Below are 15,498 nucleotides of genomic sequence, written 5' to 3'. Positions count from 1 at the left end.
AATGTGCACTTTAGTGAAAACAATATATATTTACGACGAAATATCAGTATATGTCAACTTAACTGACAATCCACGGTCATTTGTTTTTTTTTCAGTAAAGTGCAAATTGTATTTTGGTCATAAGAAGGCATAAGTATCAGCCCTACTCATGTTAATTTTTGCTCGGTTTGAGTTTGACTCGGCTATTTACTGTAATTTCTGTTCGTTTGGAGTTTCATTTATTTATTGATAGTGATTTGTGGTAGTTTTAAGCTTGGAAGGTTACTTGACTTCATTTCTGCCCATTTTTGGCTTAATGGAGCTCTTTATTTTTCTTTGAAAAATTTGTCTTGTGGAAATAGTTTTTAAATTAATCACACACAAAAAGTAGAAAGAGAAGCTAGCTTATAAGACAGGCTACTGAAAATTTTACCGGCAAGTCCCAAACACGAGTGAAAAAGAAAACTATTTAAAAATTAACCACACTTACAAAATCAAAATCAGTTTATTACTAAACCAGCATTAGTAATGGGTCTCAATAATAATTTTACAAAGTTTTGAAAAATACTATTCATTTTTTGAAGTTATTGACATTAAATGAAGAAAAATGTCAAAATTGGTTGCTTTATTAAAGCCATATGCGTACTAACTTGAATTTAGCGTCAAAAACCGCAAGCCACACTTTCCACTGGCGGTCTGGATTCACTTTCTAACTCTAGTCAAGGACGGATCTAGAGCAAAATCTTGGGTGGGGGGGGGGGGCAATGTGACAAGGGCACCAATAATTGACCAAATTAAATTTAAAAAAGAATTAAAAACAGAAAAAAAACACAGAATGAGGGCACCGGGAAAAATCTTAAGAGGAGCCCAGGCCCCCAGGTCCCCCTAGATCCGCACTAGTCAATTCTTGTCTTGTCATAAATAACGGTGTGGCAGCTTTCCGCTAGTCACAAAAAACACCCTTTATTGAATGGTGAAGGAAAGATGCCCCAAAAAGCAATCAACACAACGTCCAAAAGGGATTAAAAATAATGGCCTTATGAATGTTCTTCAGCAATTTAATTGATATTCTAGCAACAATTTTGAGTAGAATTCATTACTTCAGTTTGCAGCCGAAAAAAATCTATTGACTAATTTGTCAATTATTTTAAAATCGTTAAAAATAGAAGCAAGTAAAATATTTTTTTATAATTCAAATTATTTAATTAAGTATCAAAGACGATTTATGTAGGACAGCGTTATAATAGAGCGATTTGCCAATTTTATTAGGGAAATTGTCTGATTTCTTCAATTCATCTCTCAACTAAGAACTCTTAAATTAATTCCTAGGTTAGGTTATAACTTATTTTGTATTCCTATTGGGAGATCAGAGACGCATAATCCTTATCGACCTAATATTAGCTGTTTAAGCGTTGAATGGGCATTCTGATTTGTAAGCTAATTTTAGCAGATCATTGTTTTAAGTCTAACATTTCATTGCAATCATTTGACAGGGGAGCCCCGCCCCTCTTCCCATGGTCTACCTAAAAGTCTCTGTCAATTTATAGCTTTCTAAACCTACAACTGTTCCACTGTGCCATTCCGCCAGTATCAAGATTCTTCTCGACTAGGGGGATTAAGCTCAATAATCATGTTTACGAGGGACTTGAAGGGCAGATTAGCTTTAGCTATTCACAAAGAAAGGACAGATGGAGATCCTTGAATATGGCGTTATTTGGCGTCTTAGTATTCAATTATTATTTTAGTTACTTATTATATTTATTTACTTTCCTTTTTGCATTTAATAAGTATTTTCTAGTATTTATTTAGTCTATTAACATTTATTTATTATTTACTTATAACAAAGTACTAGCCTAGCCTTCGCTCGTAGGTGCGATCTCCAAAGAAAGGAAATTCAAGGAACACTCCACCGAGAAAATCCCCCAGGGAAAATTCCCCCGTCCCCATGGAAAATTCCCCTCTACTGAAGATTCTCCCCCACGGAAAATAATAACAATCCCCCGCAGAGAATAAAATTCTCCCTCGCGTATTAACAACGATCGTATCTCAAATTTAAAAGTTTTTTGAAAATTCTCCCCCCAACAGTTCCCCCTTGAAAAATTCTTCCTAGATATAAAATAAATGATCGTGTTTTTAAATTTAGAAGTATTTGAAAAATTAGTTAAGGATTATTAACGTGCCCATCGGGCGCTGTGAGATAATTAATACCCAAAAATGTGAATAATGCAAGATTTGGACGGAAGGAACTGTCAAGCAGTTGTGGCCAGGGGTCTCTAATTTTAGTCAGCGCGAAGTGTTAAGAGGGCCTTTGGGGGGGGGGGGGCAAGAAATTTTATACCTAAAACCTTCGCAAGACTTTACTCAACAATTTCTTAAAGTTTCTTGGCGATCAGATGAACAGTGTAGTAATTCATACAAGACACACACAAATAAACATTTAATTTTATGTATTTATATATAAATGATTATTTATTTACTTTTTAAATTTATTTGATTTTAATTAGTATTTAAAAAGTATTTACCCGTATTTAATTGGTCTACTAATATTTTATTTATTAGTATTTACTTGCTTGGATCACGGCATGCAGTGCCATCTACTCAATCCATCTATAGTTACCGCATTGCTATCTCATCCACAGAATCAAAAAGTTTAGGTGGGAGTAGTAGTAAGGCACATATTAATTTACAATAAGCGACAGACAAGATTTGTTTTTACGAGCTCCACAAGCTTCTTGCTTTATTCCACCATAAAAAGGTTCCCAAGGTTTCATCTTACGTAATTATTTCATTTCATGCTACAGGAACAAAACCAGTTGTTAAAACCTGATTATCAAAACTGATTGATTCTAACATCTTGTGGCTGTTATCTACTAGCGAATTCTAACTAAGATATTTAACTTCTAACTAAGATAAATATTATAAAATCGCAGTGCCTTTCTTTCAAAAAATAAAAAGTAGGTATCCCGAATATAGGTCAGACATATCAAAAAGGAGAGAAGTAAAGTAGAAGAAATGCTTCAATAAGCTAATGATAAGCTGAAAAACAAACATAGAAACCTGAAGCTACATGGGAACGTGAGAACGCACTGCCTCGTGGGAACGCACTGCATGATTGAGGCTCTGAGTTGAAAATATGGAAAAAATGAGGCAACAAGAGAGATCGAACTGATTCATCAAGCAAGAGTTGTCCCTGATTTTGTCTTATTTTGCCTAAAGCAATAAGTAGAGTAAAGAAGTATAATATTACCTTTTCTTTGTTATTTGGCATCTATTCAGTAAATAAATCCAAGGGTACCAACTATTAAATCAACATAATAAAGATAGAAAGCACTTTTAAAGCCAATTCCGTTTAAAAGACAATGAGACAATATACGCCCAACCGCTGGACAAAAAATACCTCAAAACTTCTAGGTACAGGTAAAGGGACCCTTGTATTTGATAGGACTGCTAGAGAATGGAAAGTTCCTACCAGACACGTATTCAAGAACGGGGCAGTAAGGGTATCCCCCTCCCCCCCAAAAAAACAACAACAACAAAGTATTAATTCATACGATTATAAATCGTCTTTAAATGAGTCATTCAATATCAGGTCAATTATGCCATGAAACCTCTTGAGTTTAATTCTAAGGAAACGTGGTAGATTTACTCCTTGAGGTAGTAAAAGAAAACAGTGGTGCCGATTCACGAAAATTTAGGGGGGGCAAGGATTGTAGGGAGGGACAAAAAGTATCAGTAAGCCATGATAAATTCAGAAATAGCTACGAAATAGAAATGAGAAGGTATTTTTCGACATCTAGAGGGTGGGTAAATGCTCCCCCCTGCCCCCCCCCCCCAAAAATTGACACTCCTGAAAGAAAGTCCTTGTTCCAGAACATGCTATTCTACTGATTTAAATTACCTTTTTTGCTGTTTTTACAGTACTTTATTCAATTATAATAATTTTTCTTCTTTTTGTTTTTTTTACAAATATTTGCTTTTTTATCATGGGTTATTAGTCGAAAAATAGTTCAGCCTCAATATTTCGTACCTTCTCCCCTCAAATGAACTTTGCTCAGAATCTGTGCCTGGTTTCTACAGCTATGTCCTCTTGCATGTGAGCCAGGAGGAGGAAGGAAAAGGAGGAGAGACTTGTTTGGAGGAGGAAAGACCACAGAAAAAATAATTGTAAAAAACACGCAGGTTAATCACATTAGATATCTGGCTTCGTTAAACTGTCCTCCAAACATGCCAAACAACATACAACGCCATCTATTCAAGCCAATCGGATTCACTATCAGAGTCGATAACAAATTCGGGTGGCGGTGGAGGCTCTGGCGTATACTCTCGAACACCTTCAGCAATTTTTACATTAATAGCTTCCCTTAGTTCTGTACTTTTATCAACTGGTGAAGAATCATTGGGAGTAATGGGACCATGAACAACATCCGTTTGTTCTGTATTCTCTTCGACTGATGGTGAATCGTTGCAAACTGCTGAAATATTTGGAGATGTTTCAGGAACTATGTCTTTCTTAGGAAGAACTGGTGAGCCACTGTATCGCTCTAGCGGTTTCTTTACTACTACTGGTAAAGAGGGCTCTGGAAGAATTTCTGGAGTTCTTACATGGCTTAAGCCATCACCAAACATTGCCTGTTGTGTAGGAGGGGATATAGGTTCACTACCACCATTACGTTTCACTGGCGGGATATCATAACTTTCTTCATTAACTGCTTCTGGATTGTTACCGTAAAACTCTGATAAAATGGGTTGAGCAATAACTTTCGACGACCTTTCAGTCAATTTCCTTAATTCTTGGTGGCTACTTACAGTTGTTTTAGGGTCAGGAGTTGCGTTTTTAGCTCCACTTACATTTGTTGTCGCGGCATATGAACTGGGCAATTCCTTAGCTTCACGTTTTGGTGAGCCTAGATAGCTACCACTGGATTCATTCAGCCCTGATACAATGGGCTGAGATATAATCTTTGATGACCCTTCAGTAGACCTCTTAGGGTCTTGGTGACTGGCACTTTTAAATTCATTTGTTTTTAGTTCTGAGGTTGAAGTACCCGGTAATACCTTGGCCTCCTTCTTCGGTGTTTGGCTAATTTCACTACTGCTCGAGCCACTTTTCTCTCCGGTATCTACGTAAGTTAAAGTGACTTCCTGAAAATATAGAACATTAAAAGATTAAGGTATAATTCAAACATCAAGGCTTTTGAGAGTGGCACCATCTATTTTTATACGTAATGGTCACTATAAAAAATTATTTTTTAAGTAAAAATGCTTCTTAAAAATGAAGAATGATTTGACATTAAACATTAAAATTGACATAAAACCTTCAAATTTGACACTTGACATTTAAGTTTGACATACAATTTATGCTTCCATTTAATCTATGGATTTTAGGTCATACAACCCGAGCTGCTCTTGGATCACGCTTTGATAAAACTAGGAAAGTGTATGTACATAAAGAATAGCCAAATAGTTTAGTTAATTTCGAGATATACAGCACATCACATATTTATTTGGTTTCCAAAATCTTATTCAAGAAATTCTAGAAATAGTTAAATGAGTTACGGCCTTTAAGTGTAATACCGCTGATCAAGGCCATTCAGGGGGAGAGGATTTGGGGGTTTGAAACTCCCCCCGAAATGTCTGTCCAACTCTTAAAAACGTAACAAAAATGCACAATTTTTAAATAGACAATTTTTTTTATGTTTTTTAATTTTGTGCCCCCCCCCCCCCAGCCAAAAAATTACCCGCCCCAAAAATCCTGGATACGGCCCTGTTGCTGATGCATATTTTTTTTTTATATTTGAAGTATTGCTTAAGATTCAAAACAACCCATGTATTTGACATACTCCTGAAGATTAATATCTATTGGTCAATTCAATTTTTCTTTAAAAAGTTAAAATGACTTCCTGGAAATATAAAAAAAACTGGAAGAATTGCATACTTCACAGGCAAAAGACCCCCCCCCCCCAAAAAAAAAAAAAACTACGCTACAAGTTACGTTAGAACAACGCCAATAATAATCGAGAAAACTGTTTACAAGTGATAGGGGAGTGTATTTCTTGCCAAGGTCACTACTTTCAAGATCATGACTTTAAATCTAAAAACTGTTTACAAGTGACAAGAGAGTGCATTTCTTGCCAAGGTCATTACTTTCAATGTCACTACATTCAAGATAACTAAAACTTTTTACAAGTGATAGGATTGTATTTCTTGTCAAGGTCACTACTTTGAAGGTGATTGTATTACATTCTATGCTTTCTTATCTATTTGTTTCTTAAGAATTATTTCCAGTATTTTCAGACCACCCAACTTATACAGCAAATTTCGAAAGGGTGAGGGGAGGGAGGGAAGGGGGTAATAAATCAAGAGACCAAGAGGGAGGAAGTGCAATTCAGGGACAGGAGACTTAAGAGAATAGAATACAGAGAATCGAGTGAAGGCTGTTTATCAAACAGTACGAGGCGTCCATTGGTGACAGAAGAACTGTAAGTAAGGAGCGACCCGGCTCAATGGTAACAGAAACTCTAGAAAACGGGTTTTGGATACCAATAGATACATCAAAAGAATCGCATTCTTATGCTGATTTTAAATATATAATTTTCATCAATGTTAGTGTTACCCATCAAAAGTTACCTGAGAAAAATTGACTTATTTTCCCAAAAAGGGAGAAACACCCCCTAAAAGTCACAGAATATTAATGAAAATCACACCATCACATTCAGCGTATCAGAGAACCTTACTGTAGAGGCTTCAAGCTCATATCTGCAAAAATGTAGAATTTGGTATTATTTGCTATTAGAAAGATCACGAATGCGTTTTTATTTTTTATTTTTTTTTCCAGGGGTGATCGTATCGACCCATTGGTTCTAGAATGTCACGAGAGGACTCATTCGAACGGAAATCGAAAGTTCTAGTGACTTTTTTAATTAAAAAACAAAAAGTTTTAACATAAAATCACTTTTTATTTGACAGACAAAAACGAGTACAAAGTTGAGTAAAATTCATGTGTCTTAATAATAAAAAAATTTGCTATTTAAACCTTAACAAAAGAAATTAGACCGGACAAATTTTAAAAAACTAAGATCCTATCTATTTCATATAATCATATATAAAAGCTTAAATCTTAATAACTCTTAAACTTAATAAAATCTCAATAATAGAAAAAAAGTCTTAACATAAATCTTTTAAAAATTAACTGAATCATTTCTTTTTCATAAGATCAAATGTAAACTTAAATTCTTAAAAAAAAACTTAACTCTTAATCTTAATAAAAAAGTTAAATCTTAACAAAACTAAGTGGATCATTTCTTTTTTTTTATAAGATCACATGAAAACTTAAATTAAAAAAAACCTTAAATCTTTAACCTTAAAAAACCTTAACCTTAATACAATCTTAATAACCAAAAAACTTAAATATTAATATAAATCTTATCAAAACAAAGTGGATTCTTTTCGTTTTCATATCACATAAGAACTTAAACCTTTTAACAAAACTAAGTGGAGCATTTCTTTTTTATAAGATCAAATGAAAATTTAAATTGAAAAAAATCTCAACTCTTAACCTTAATAATATCTTAATAAAAAAAACTTAAATATTAATATAAATCTTATCAAAACAAAGTGGATGCTCTTCGTTTTCACATTACATAAGAACTTAAATCTTTTTTTAATAAAAAATATAAATCTTAATATAATTATCAACAGAACTAAGTGGATCATTTCTTTTTCACAAAATCAAATAAAACTTTAAATCTTAAAAAATATTAACTTTTAATCTTAATAAAATCTTCATAAGAAAAAGGAAACTTGTCTTAATATGAATCCCGTCAAAACTAAGTGAATCATTTTTTCTTCATAAGATCACATAAAAACTTTTAAAAACTTAACTCTTAATCTTAATAATACAAAGACAATCAAATCTTATTATAAATTTCAACAAACTAAGTGGATCAATAAATGAGAAATTATGTGAAATGGGATATATTCAGCAATGATCGTAATTATTCCGCTTGTCACTTGGAAAATGAATTCAAATTTACTTGGATACACTACTTCAGGATGGGTTTTGTGCAGTTAGCAGTGAATTGAATGTGAGGTTTTGTGACATATTTAGGAATGAACGCATTTATTAAGGTTGTCATTTAGAAAAAGGATACAGACTTACTCTGACACACTCCTTCAGGATGGCTTTTATACTGTCCCCGGAGTATTGAATATTAGGTTGAAAGCTTCGACTTAGTTTTTTGTACACTTGATTCATAATCTTCTTAATCTTGTCATTACATTCTTCACGCGTTTTCTGGATTTCAACGGAATGCTTCCTCTGAAAGATGGAAAAGTATTTTTAAATACTAAAAGTTATTTTTACCAAAATTAGCTGTTTTTTTAATTGTTGGCTTCCTTCAAAATAGGATACAACGCATTTATTTATACAGGCATTTCAGAGACCTTCTGACAACCCATGATTCAAAAACCATTTTGAAAGCTTTTATCAGAAAAAAAAACTAAAAATAAAATAAAAAGAAAATACAAAGAAAAGGAAAAATCAAAAAACGATAAAAGCTCACATTTTGATATACCAGTTTCTCTGTATTTTTGTTTGGTTTATTTATAAATCGATGTTTGATTCCAGATAAGTAAAATATCCGACCAAAATGATCATTTGTTACCCATTTACATTAGAAATCAGTTTTAGACATGTTCTGTCCGAGCTGTGATCAACTAAAGTTTCTCCCAAAACTCTCCTCTGTTATTCATAAATTGTGCAAAGAAGCCGAAGTTTAATTAAATTCACAAAGACTCAATTAAATTTGGTTTTTGAAGCGATTTCGTTCAATTTATGATCGATAAAATGTACCATGCTCCTGTGTTCATCTTCATGGTGTATACCAAAGAGTATGGGTAGCGTACCAAATGTGTATGGGTAGTATGGGTAGTGTACCAAAGATACACTAATTTTACCAACAGCACAAATTATATTAATTGTTCTGGTACTTGTATGATATGGCGCCGACCACTCAAGTTTTTCATCCATTGACGCACTGTAAAGCGGTTCCTTTAATCTCTTAGCGTGAGAAAAGACAAAAACAATTGACAGAATAGATAGGATATATATATTTTGGGCTATATATTTGCATATTAGGGGTGGGGAGTAAAGTATAAAACAATTCTTAGTTCATAATATGCAGAATAATTGTAGCTAAAACATTTTGCATGCAGATCCGCTATACTTTACCACCGCCCCAATTTTCTATTACCACCTTCTTTACTCTAATGTGCAAATATATAAACCAATGTTTCTAAAGTATTATGTTTTTATCATACTTAGGTATATTTCACTAGCACTAACCTAACTTTACTTCTTGAGTGGTCGGCACTATATCATACAAGTCCCATTGTTCTATTATTAGACCGAAAAAATGCCAGGTGTCACCAAACACAAGATGGCGTTGAGTTTTGTCAACTCTGTGCCAGTTCCCACTCTTGCAAGTTAGACATAATCTTTGCTCTATAGCTTTATACTTTTCCCTTTGTATCTTTACTTTTGTACACATTTACATTTTATACCGTGTAAACTACACTGAAAGCTCAGTTCACTTAACAAAATATCGAATTTTTTTTCTATCTTCTCTCCCTTTTTTCTTCAAATTTATTTACCGTTTATTTATTCAGAAGATTGGCCACACAGCGCGGAAATCAGAAGAGTATATTGGTAAAAACTGCCTCAATAACCTTCCAACACCACCATGAAAGAAGAAAGCATGGCTCACAACAGTCAAATCCAACCTTGAGCCTGTCACCATGGATGATGAAAGTAGGAGGACAGAAGAAAACATGGCTCACAGCAACCAATTCCGACCTTGAGTCTGCCACCATGAAAGAAGAAATCAGGCGAAAACAATAAGAATTCCAAATAGGGTTAGGTCCTTTTATTAGACAGTAAAACGAAAATATAAAACAAAGACTCTAAATATTTCGATGACACAGTCGGTCATCATCATCAGTAGAGTTTCTAACTTATCAAAATTAAAACAAACTGCTTTTATAATAAACAAAATAATCACTTCCGGGTCAAAGCAAGTTACCGCTCCATTGACTTAAAAAGTTCACTAACTGTTCTTGAATTTTTTAATACTGCGTTGAGTAAAGGTGGTACAAGTTACTTTGAAATTGCAGGTTAAAGCAGGTTACCGGTCCATTGACTTAGAAAGTTCACTAACTGTTCTTGAATCTTGTAATACTGCGTTGAATATTTTTATAATTAAAAATGAAATAATGCTTAATTTACAGGTGCTAAATTTATCATTTTATTCTTCTAATAGAAAATAAAATGTTGCTGATTCTGAAGTTTTGAAGGTTTGAATTCTGAAGATTTGACCTGCAATTTCGAAGAAACTTGTACCACCTTTACTCAACGCAGTATTAAAAAATTCAAGAACAGTTAGTGAACTTTTAAGTCAATGAACCGGTAACTTGCTTTGACGCGGAAGTGATTATTTTGTTTAGCATAAAAGCAGTGTGGTCATGGAGAATAATAGTAAAGAAGAAATCAGGAGGACAAAATAAAAATGGTTCACAACAGTCAATTCAGACCTTGAGCCGTGTAGTATAAAAGCAGTGTGATCATGGAGAATAATAGTAAAGAAGAAATCAGGAGGACAAAATAAAACATGGTTCACAACAGTCAATTCAGACCTTGAGCCTACCACCAGGGAAGATAAAAGCAGGAAGACAGAAGAAAACATGGCTTGAAACAGCCCATTTTGACCTTGAGTCTACCACCATGGAAGAAGAAAGCAATAGGACAGAAGAAAACATGGCTCACAGCAGTCAATTCCGACCTTGAGCCTACCACCAGGGAAGATAAAAGCAGGACGACAGAAGAAAACATTGATTGGAACAGCCCATTTTCGATTTGTCTAGATATATATTGCGCAGAAATCTGCCATGCTCTCAACTTCGCAGAAAAACAAGCTGTTCCTTTGCAACGAATTCGTAAAGGAATCATTCCCGGGTGGTCGTCAAATCCAGATCTCGTCATTTCATGCAGTCAAGCAAAAATTTTAGTTTTCAGTATGGAAAGAGTGTGGACGTCCGAATATGGGTCTTGTGAACAGCATACGGATTTTCAGGAAGAGAAAGTTTTCTAAGGCCCTGGCTAGGCATCGGAAAAATCTAGTCAATTGTTTTACTGCCCGTGCTAAACAAGATAGAAATATGATCTTCAAGTTAGTCTCTCGTTCTGCAAAAAATTCTTCGTCACCATCCCCAGCCGACATCCCTGAAGATGAATGGTATGCTCATTACGAATCGGAGTTCTCAGCTCTTGACCCCTCCATCGAACAATCTTACGAGACTACCTTACATCAGTTTCTATCTCCTCATCCGATGAACATTTTATCTTCAGTACCCGCTCTGTTGAAGATGCCATCCGTAGACTCAAATGGAAAGGCTCATCGGGCATTGACGAAGCTAGTGCGATCCACTTGAAATACGGAGGTAAACTTCTCGCGGCACATCTCTCTCTGCTTATGCAGATGATTTTTTTTCAAGGGATTGTTCCTGCCTCTTTCTGTATCGGAGATCTAACTCCCATTTCTAAAAAGGGAAAATCTGAAATTCAATGTACAGCATTCCGTCCGATAGTCGTAACTGTAGCTACGTCACTCTGCAAGCTCTTCGAGTTGATGTTTATACAGGAACTCGAAAAAGAATGCTACACTCCTTCGCATCAGTTTGGCTTCAAGCGAGGAACTGTATGTGCTGATGCCTGGATGTGCTGAGGAACTGGATGTTCTGAGATAAAAGCAGGAGGACAGAAGAAAACATGGCTTGGAACAGCCCATTTTGACCTTGAGTCTAACACCAGGGAGGATAAAAGCAGGAGGACAGAAGAAAACATGGCTCAGTCGTTGCTAATGTCTTGATAGATGCCGAATCTTCTGGAGAGAGCCTTTCTTTGGCAGGACACGACATTAGACGCGCATTCGACTCTCTAATCCATGCTGCGATGCTTCTGAAGGCCGGTAAACGTGGGTTGAATCTAGCTGTCATTCGTTCTCTCAGGTATTCTAGTGTCAATCTGTATTCTAGATTACGGATCCGACTGAAGCTACCTCCTGACAAGGGTTTGACCCCCATTCCACGCACCCGACTAGTTTCAGTCAAGAAAGGAGCGCGTCAAGGAGCAGTCAACTCTCCCGACCTTTTCAATAACTGTGTCCTTGATGTACAAGATCAATGTCCATCTTCGCTGATTCTGTCATCTGCTAACTTGTCTTTGGTATGTTACGCGGACGACATCCTGAATCTTAGCCGAACCCTTCAGCGGACAATTGATATCTTCGAAATCCTTGAAGCCGAACATCTTAAAGTTGGACTTCAGTTCAACTCTTCAAAATCGGAAATCGCCCTATTCAATTGGAAAACTGATTTTTGTGTTCCTACTATTGCCCTTGGTTCTAGCTCTGTCCAGCCAGTGGATCACCTCATTTATCTAGGTTTACCCATAGGTTCGTCTATCCATCACACCCGAAAACTTCTCCTCGAACAACTTAAACGATGAATTTCAGCGTCTTACGCTTCAATTGTATCGTGCAAGCTCCGATTGAACCAGCTGCTTCTAGCAAGCTTGTTTAACGCTATCACTCTTCTTCACATTTTATATGCCGCGCCCTTCCGGAAACTCTCAATAAAACTGACCAGAATAAAATCAGAGCGATGTATTTTCGTTTTCCGAAGTATTTGCTTCGTCTACCTCCGTGGTATAAGAATTCGCAAGTAATTGTAAATTTTAAAGTCGCAGACCCTGACGTCACCGTCGCTAGACGAATAGCGAAGCATAATAGAAAATACGCCGAAATCTACACGAATGGTCCCATCTGCTCATTGAGTGATTCGTTTTCTTTGTTGGTTCAGTTTGTTGTAGTTTGTGTCTTCTTTTTCTTTTACGTGCTCCGTCTTGTTGTGTGTTGATTTGACGGGTTTTTCAATAAATAAATAAATAATAAATAAATAAATAAATAATAATAATAATCTTTATTCGTTCCCTTTATCACATTGCAATAGCATGGGCATCGTCAAACAACAACACAAATAAAGCACGTAAAGACACAACACCAAAAAACCCAAATGATGAGCCATCACCTCAACTTCAGGACACTATTGTTGCAACACCTGAAGTAGTAGGGCACGAAGAAGTTTAACAATCTTGTCGTCGAGTGTGTAGGTGTGCATTCTAACAGTTTTTTTTTTCCTTTTTCAGAGTTGCCAACCTTGCATTGTGTGCGTGGGTCTTGAGTAAACGGAGGCAGGATATTTCGGTGTGTTGAGGACTTCTGAATGTCAGCTCCAAACCTCATCAGCATTCCATGCCTCCTTTCATCCAGGGTTGGGAGCTTGAGCTCACTCAAGCTTTGTTCATAGTTTTTTAATTTGGCCCAAGAATTATTTTGCAGGCTCTCTTCTGAATTGTTTTCAGTTGTGTTTCTGTGTTTCTCTGTAAGCGACGGGAGGCAGACTGGACATTATTACTAGCATGACATAAATTATATAGCACGAAAGAAGGAGTTGCTCTGTCATTCCAAACCTTCTGAGATTTGCGCAGGATTTTGGAAAACCAGCTGCTTTTGCTGTGATCTGGCTGATGATATTTCCGAAGGGCCGATATTCAGCCCTCAGAGCGAGCGGTCCGGTAGGCCGCACCACCTACCACCTCCCAAAGGCCAGTACTGCAAGGAAAACAATTATTATATTTGGAAAGCACATAACAAACATACACACTTAGAAACAATAAGGAAAATTTTTCTCAGGACGGTGGAATTCAATTTAGTGGATATTTCGACCCTATGTCCAAGGGCCGTCTTCAGCACCACACCAATCACAACACAACCCTATAATAGCAGAACAACAATCACAGCACAACACTAACATATATATATATATATATATATATATATATATATATATATATATATATATATATATATATATATATATATATAAAGGGTCATATGGTCGGATTTTAATGTAATTTTTTTATACATATATATTTTTGTTGGTGTTGTGTTAAGGACGGCTCTTGGACATGGGTCGAAATATCCACTGAATTGAATTCCATTGTCTTGAGAAAAATTTTTCCTTATTGTTTCTAAATGTGTTTGTTTGTTACGGAAAGGCAGTGTGGTCTTCATCACTATTTAAAGCATATAAGAAGAGGCAGAGAGTAGTTAATTTTATTAATAGTTAATCTTGTGCCTAATTTTAGTTATGGAATCTCGTATATACTTTTCAAAATGAACAGAAACAGAGAGAGAGAAAAATTAGTGACAAGAAAGACCAAAAAAGGGTATACACAAAAAAAACCTCCTATCTGATATCAACTCACATGAACTTCAACGACGTGTGTAGCAAGCTTGTCCCTGGAGTTGATTGCAGTCTCTGCGAGTAGTTTCGTCTCCTTCAAGTTGGATTCGATGGAGCGTCTGGTCGCCAATTCAGCCTTTAACTTGTTGCCTATTTCATACTCTTTGGTTTTCAAAAGCGCCTCCAGACTTAAAATTCTCGACCTTAGCTCTAAAAATAAAAGGAGCAAGAATGAGTTCAAGCAAAGTACATCGTTAATATAGTAATTTAATGTACAATATATATATACCTTATTATAATATAAATTGATAAGCATATAAGTTACACTGACTCCTGTATTTGTGGCACCTACTAATCGATTTTGAAACATAACTTGAAAATAAGGGGTGCCTCGAATCCTGACGTAACCAAATTGTAAGTTTATGCTGAAGCATAAGTTTTGCTTTAAACCAGTGGTTCCAATTGGTTTTGGGCCATGCCCCACCTTGGCATTTCTAAATTCCTGATGCCCCCTTCCCCTCGTGATATTTAAATTATATTATTCAAAATGTTACATGTATTCACTTGAAGGGTGCTTAGAAGGCCATTAACTTAGCATTTTTTTGAGGGGGTCGTCCTCCAGGCACATTTTATGATAATGATAACTATTGTCTGTATTTTCCAGATTTTCTTCGTATTTTCCAGAGAAATTGCCTACGGTTTGGACTGACTGACCGTATTTCAAACAGTAGGCTGTAAAAAAAAAGTGTGGTTCTTTCTAGGGCTTTAATGAGAGAAAGGTTGAGATGTCTAGGGCACGTTGTGCGGATGAAGGATGAAAGATTGTCCTTGTCGGCCAACCGTCTAAGGCCAAACGAAAAGCAGGTCATCCACGGTTGGGGTGGAAGGATGTCATAAGGGAAGATTTAAGAGAAATTACAATTTCCCGAGAGGGTGTATAGAGGGAGGCTTTTAATGCATTGAGATAGAGGAGGAGTGTTCGTAGCAGTGTTGGCCTCAGGTGGCTTGGGACTGCAGTGAGTTGTTAGTAGTGGTAGTAGTAGTATTGCTGGTATAAGAAACCTTTTATACAATGTATGACGTCATTGAAATATTATTATGCATGTTATTTGCTCTTTAGATCCATATGAATACTCAATGCCATCTAGCGTTTGGCGGCAA

At 35.8% G+C, this 15,498-nt stretch overlaps 1 protein-coding gene across 2 annotated transcripts in view; it reads right to left on the bottom strand.

The window, feature by feature from the left end:
* Positions 1 to 332: 332 nt before the first annotated feature.
* The window catches only part of LOC148941261 (uncharacterized), a 67,508-nt gene continuing 52,342 nt past the window's right edge, over positions 333 to 15,498 (bottom strand). For both annotated transcript variants that reach the window (XM_089104095.1, XM_089104096.1), the window contains exons 9-11: positions 14,360 to 14,547; positions 8,138 to 8,296; positions 333 to 5,121 (exon numbers count right to left, since the gene is read on the bottom strand). In XM_089104095.1, the coding sequence (XP_088960221.1) occupies positions 4,228 to 5,121; positions 8,138 to 8,296; positions 14,360 to 14,547 (1,241 nt within the window). In that variant the 3' untranslated portion in view covers positions 333 to 4,227. The remainder of the gene's footprint in view (positions 5,122 to 8,137; positions 8,297 to 14,359; positions 14,548 to 15,498) is intronic.

Source organism: Artemia sp. Qi Xiang Cuo, chromosome 18, assembly GCF_049724085.1.
Source record: "Artemia sp. Qi Xiang Cuo chromosome 18, ASM4972408v1, whole genome shotgun sequence".
NCBI classification, from domain to species: Eukaryota; Metazoa; Arthropoda; class Branchiopoda; order Anostraca; family Artemiidae; genus Artemia; species Artemia sp. Qi Xiang Cuo.
This window is presented reverse-complemented; position numbering and strand designations above follow the sequence as displayed.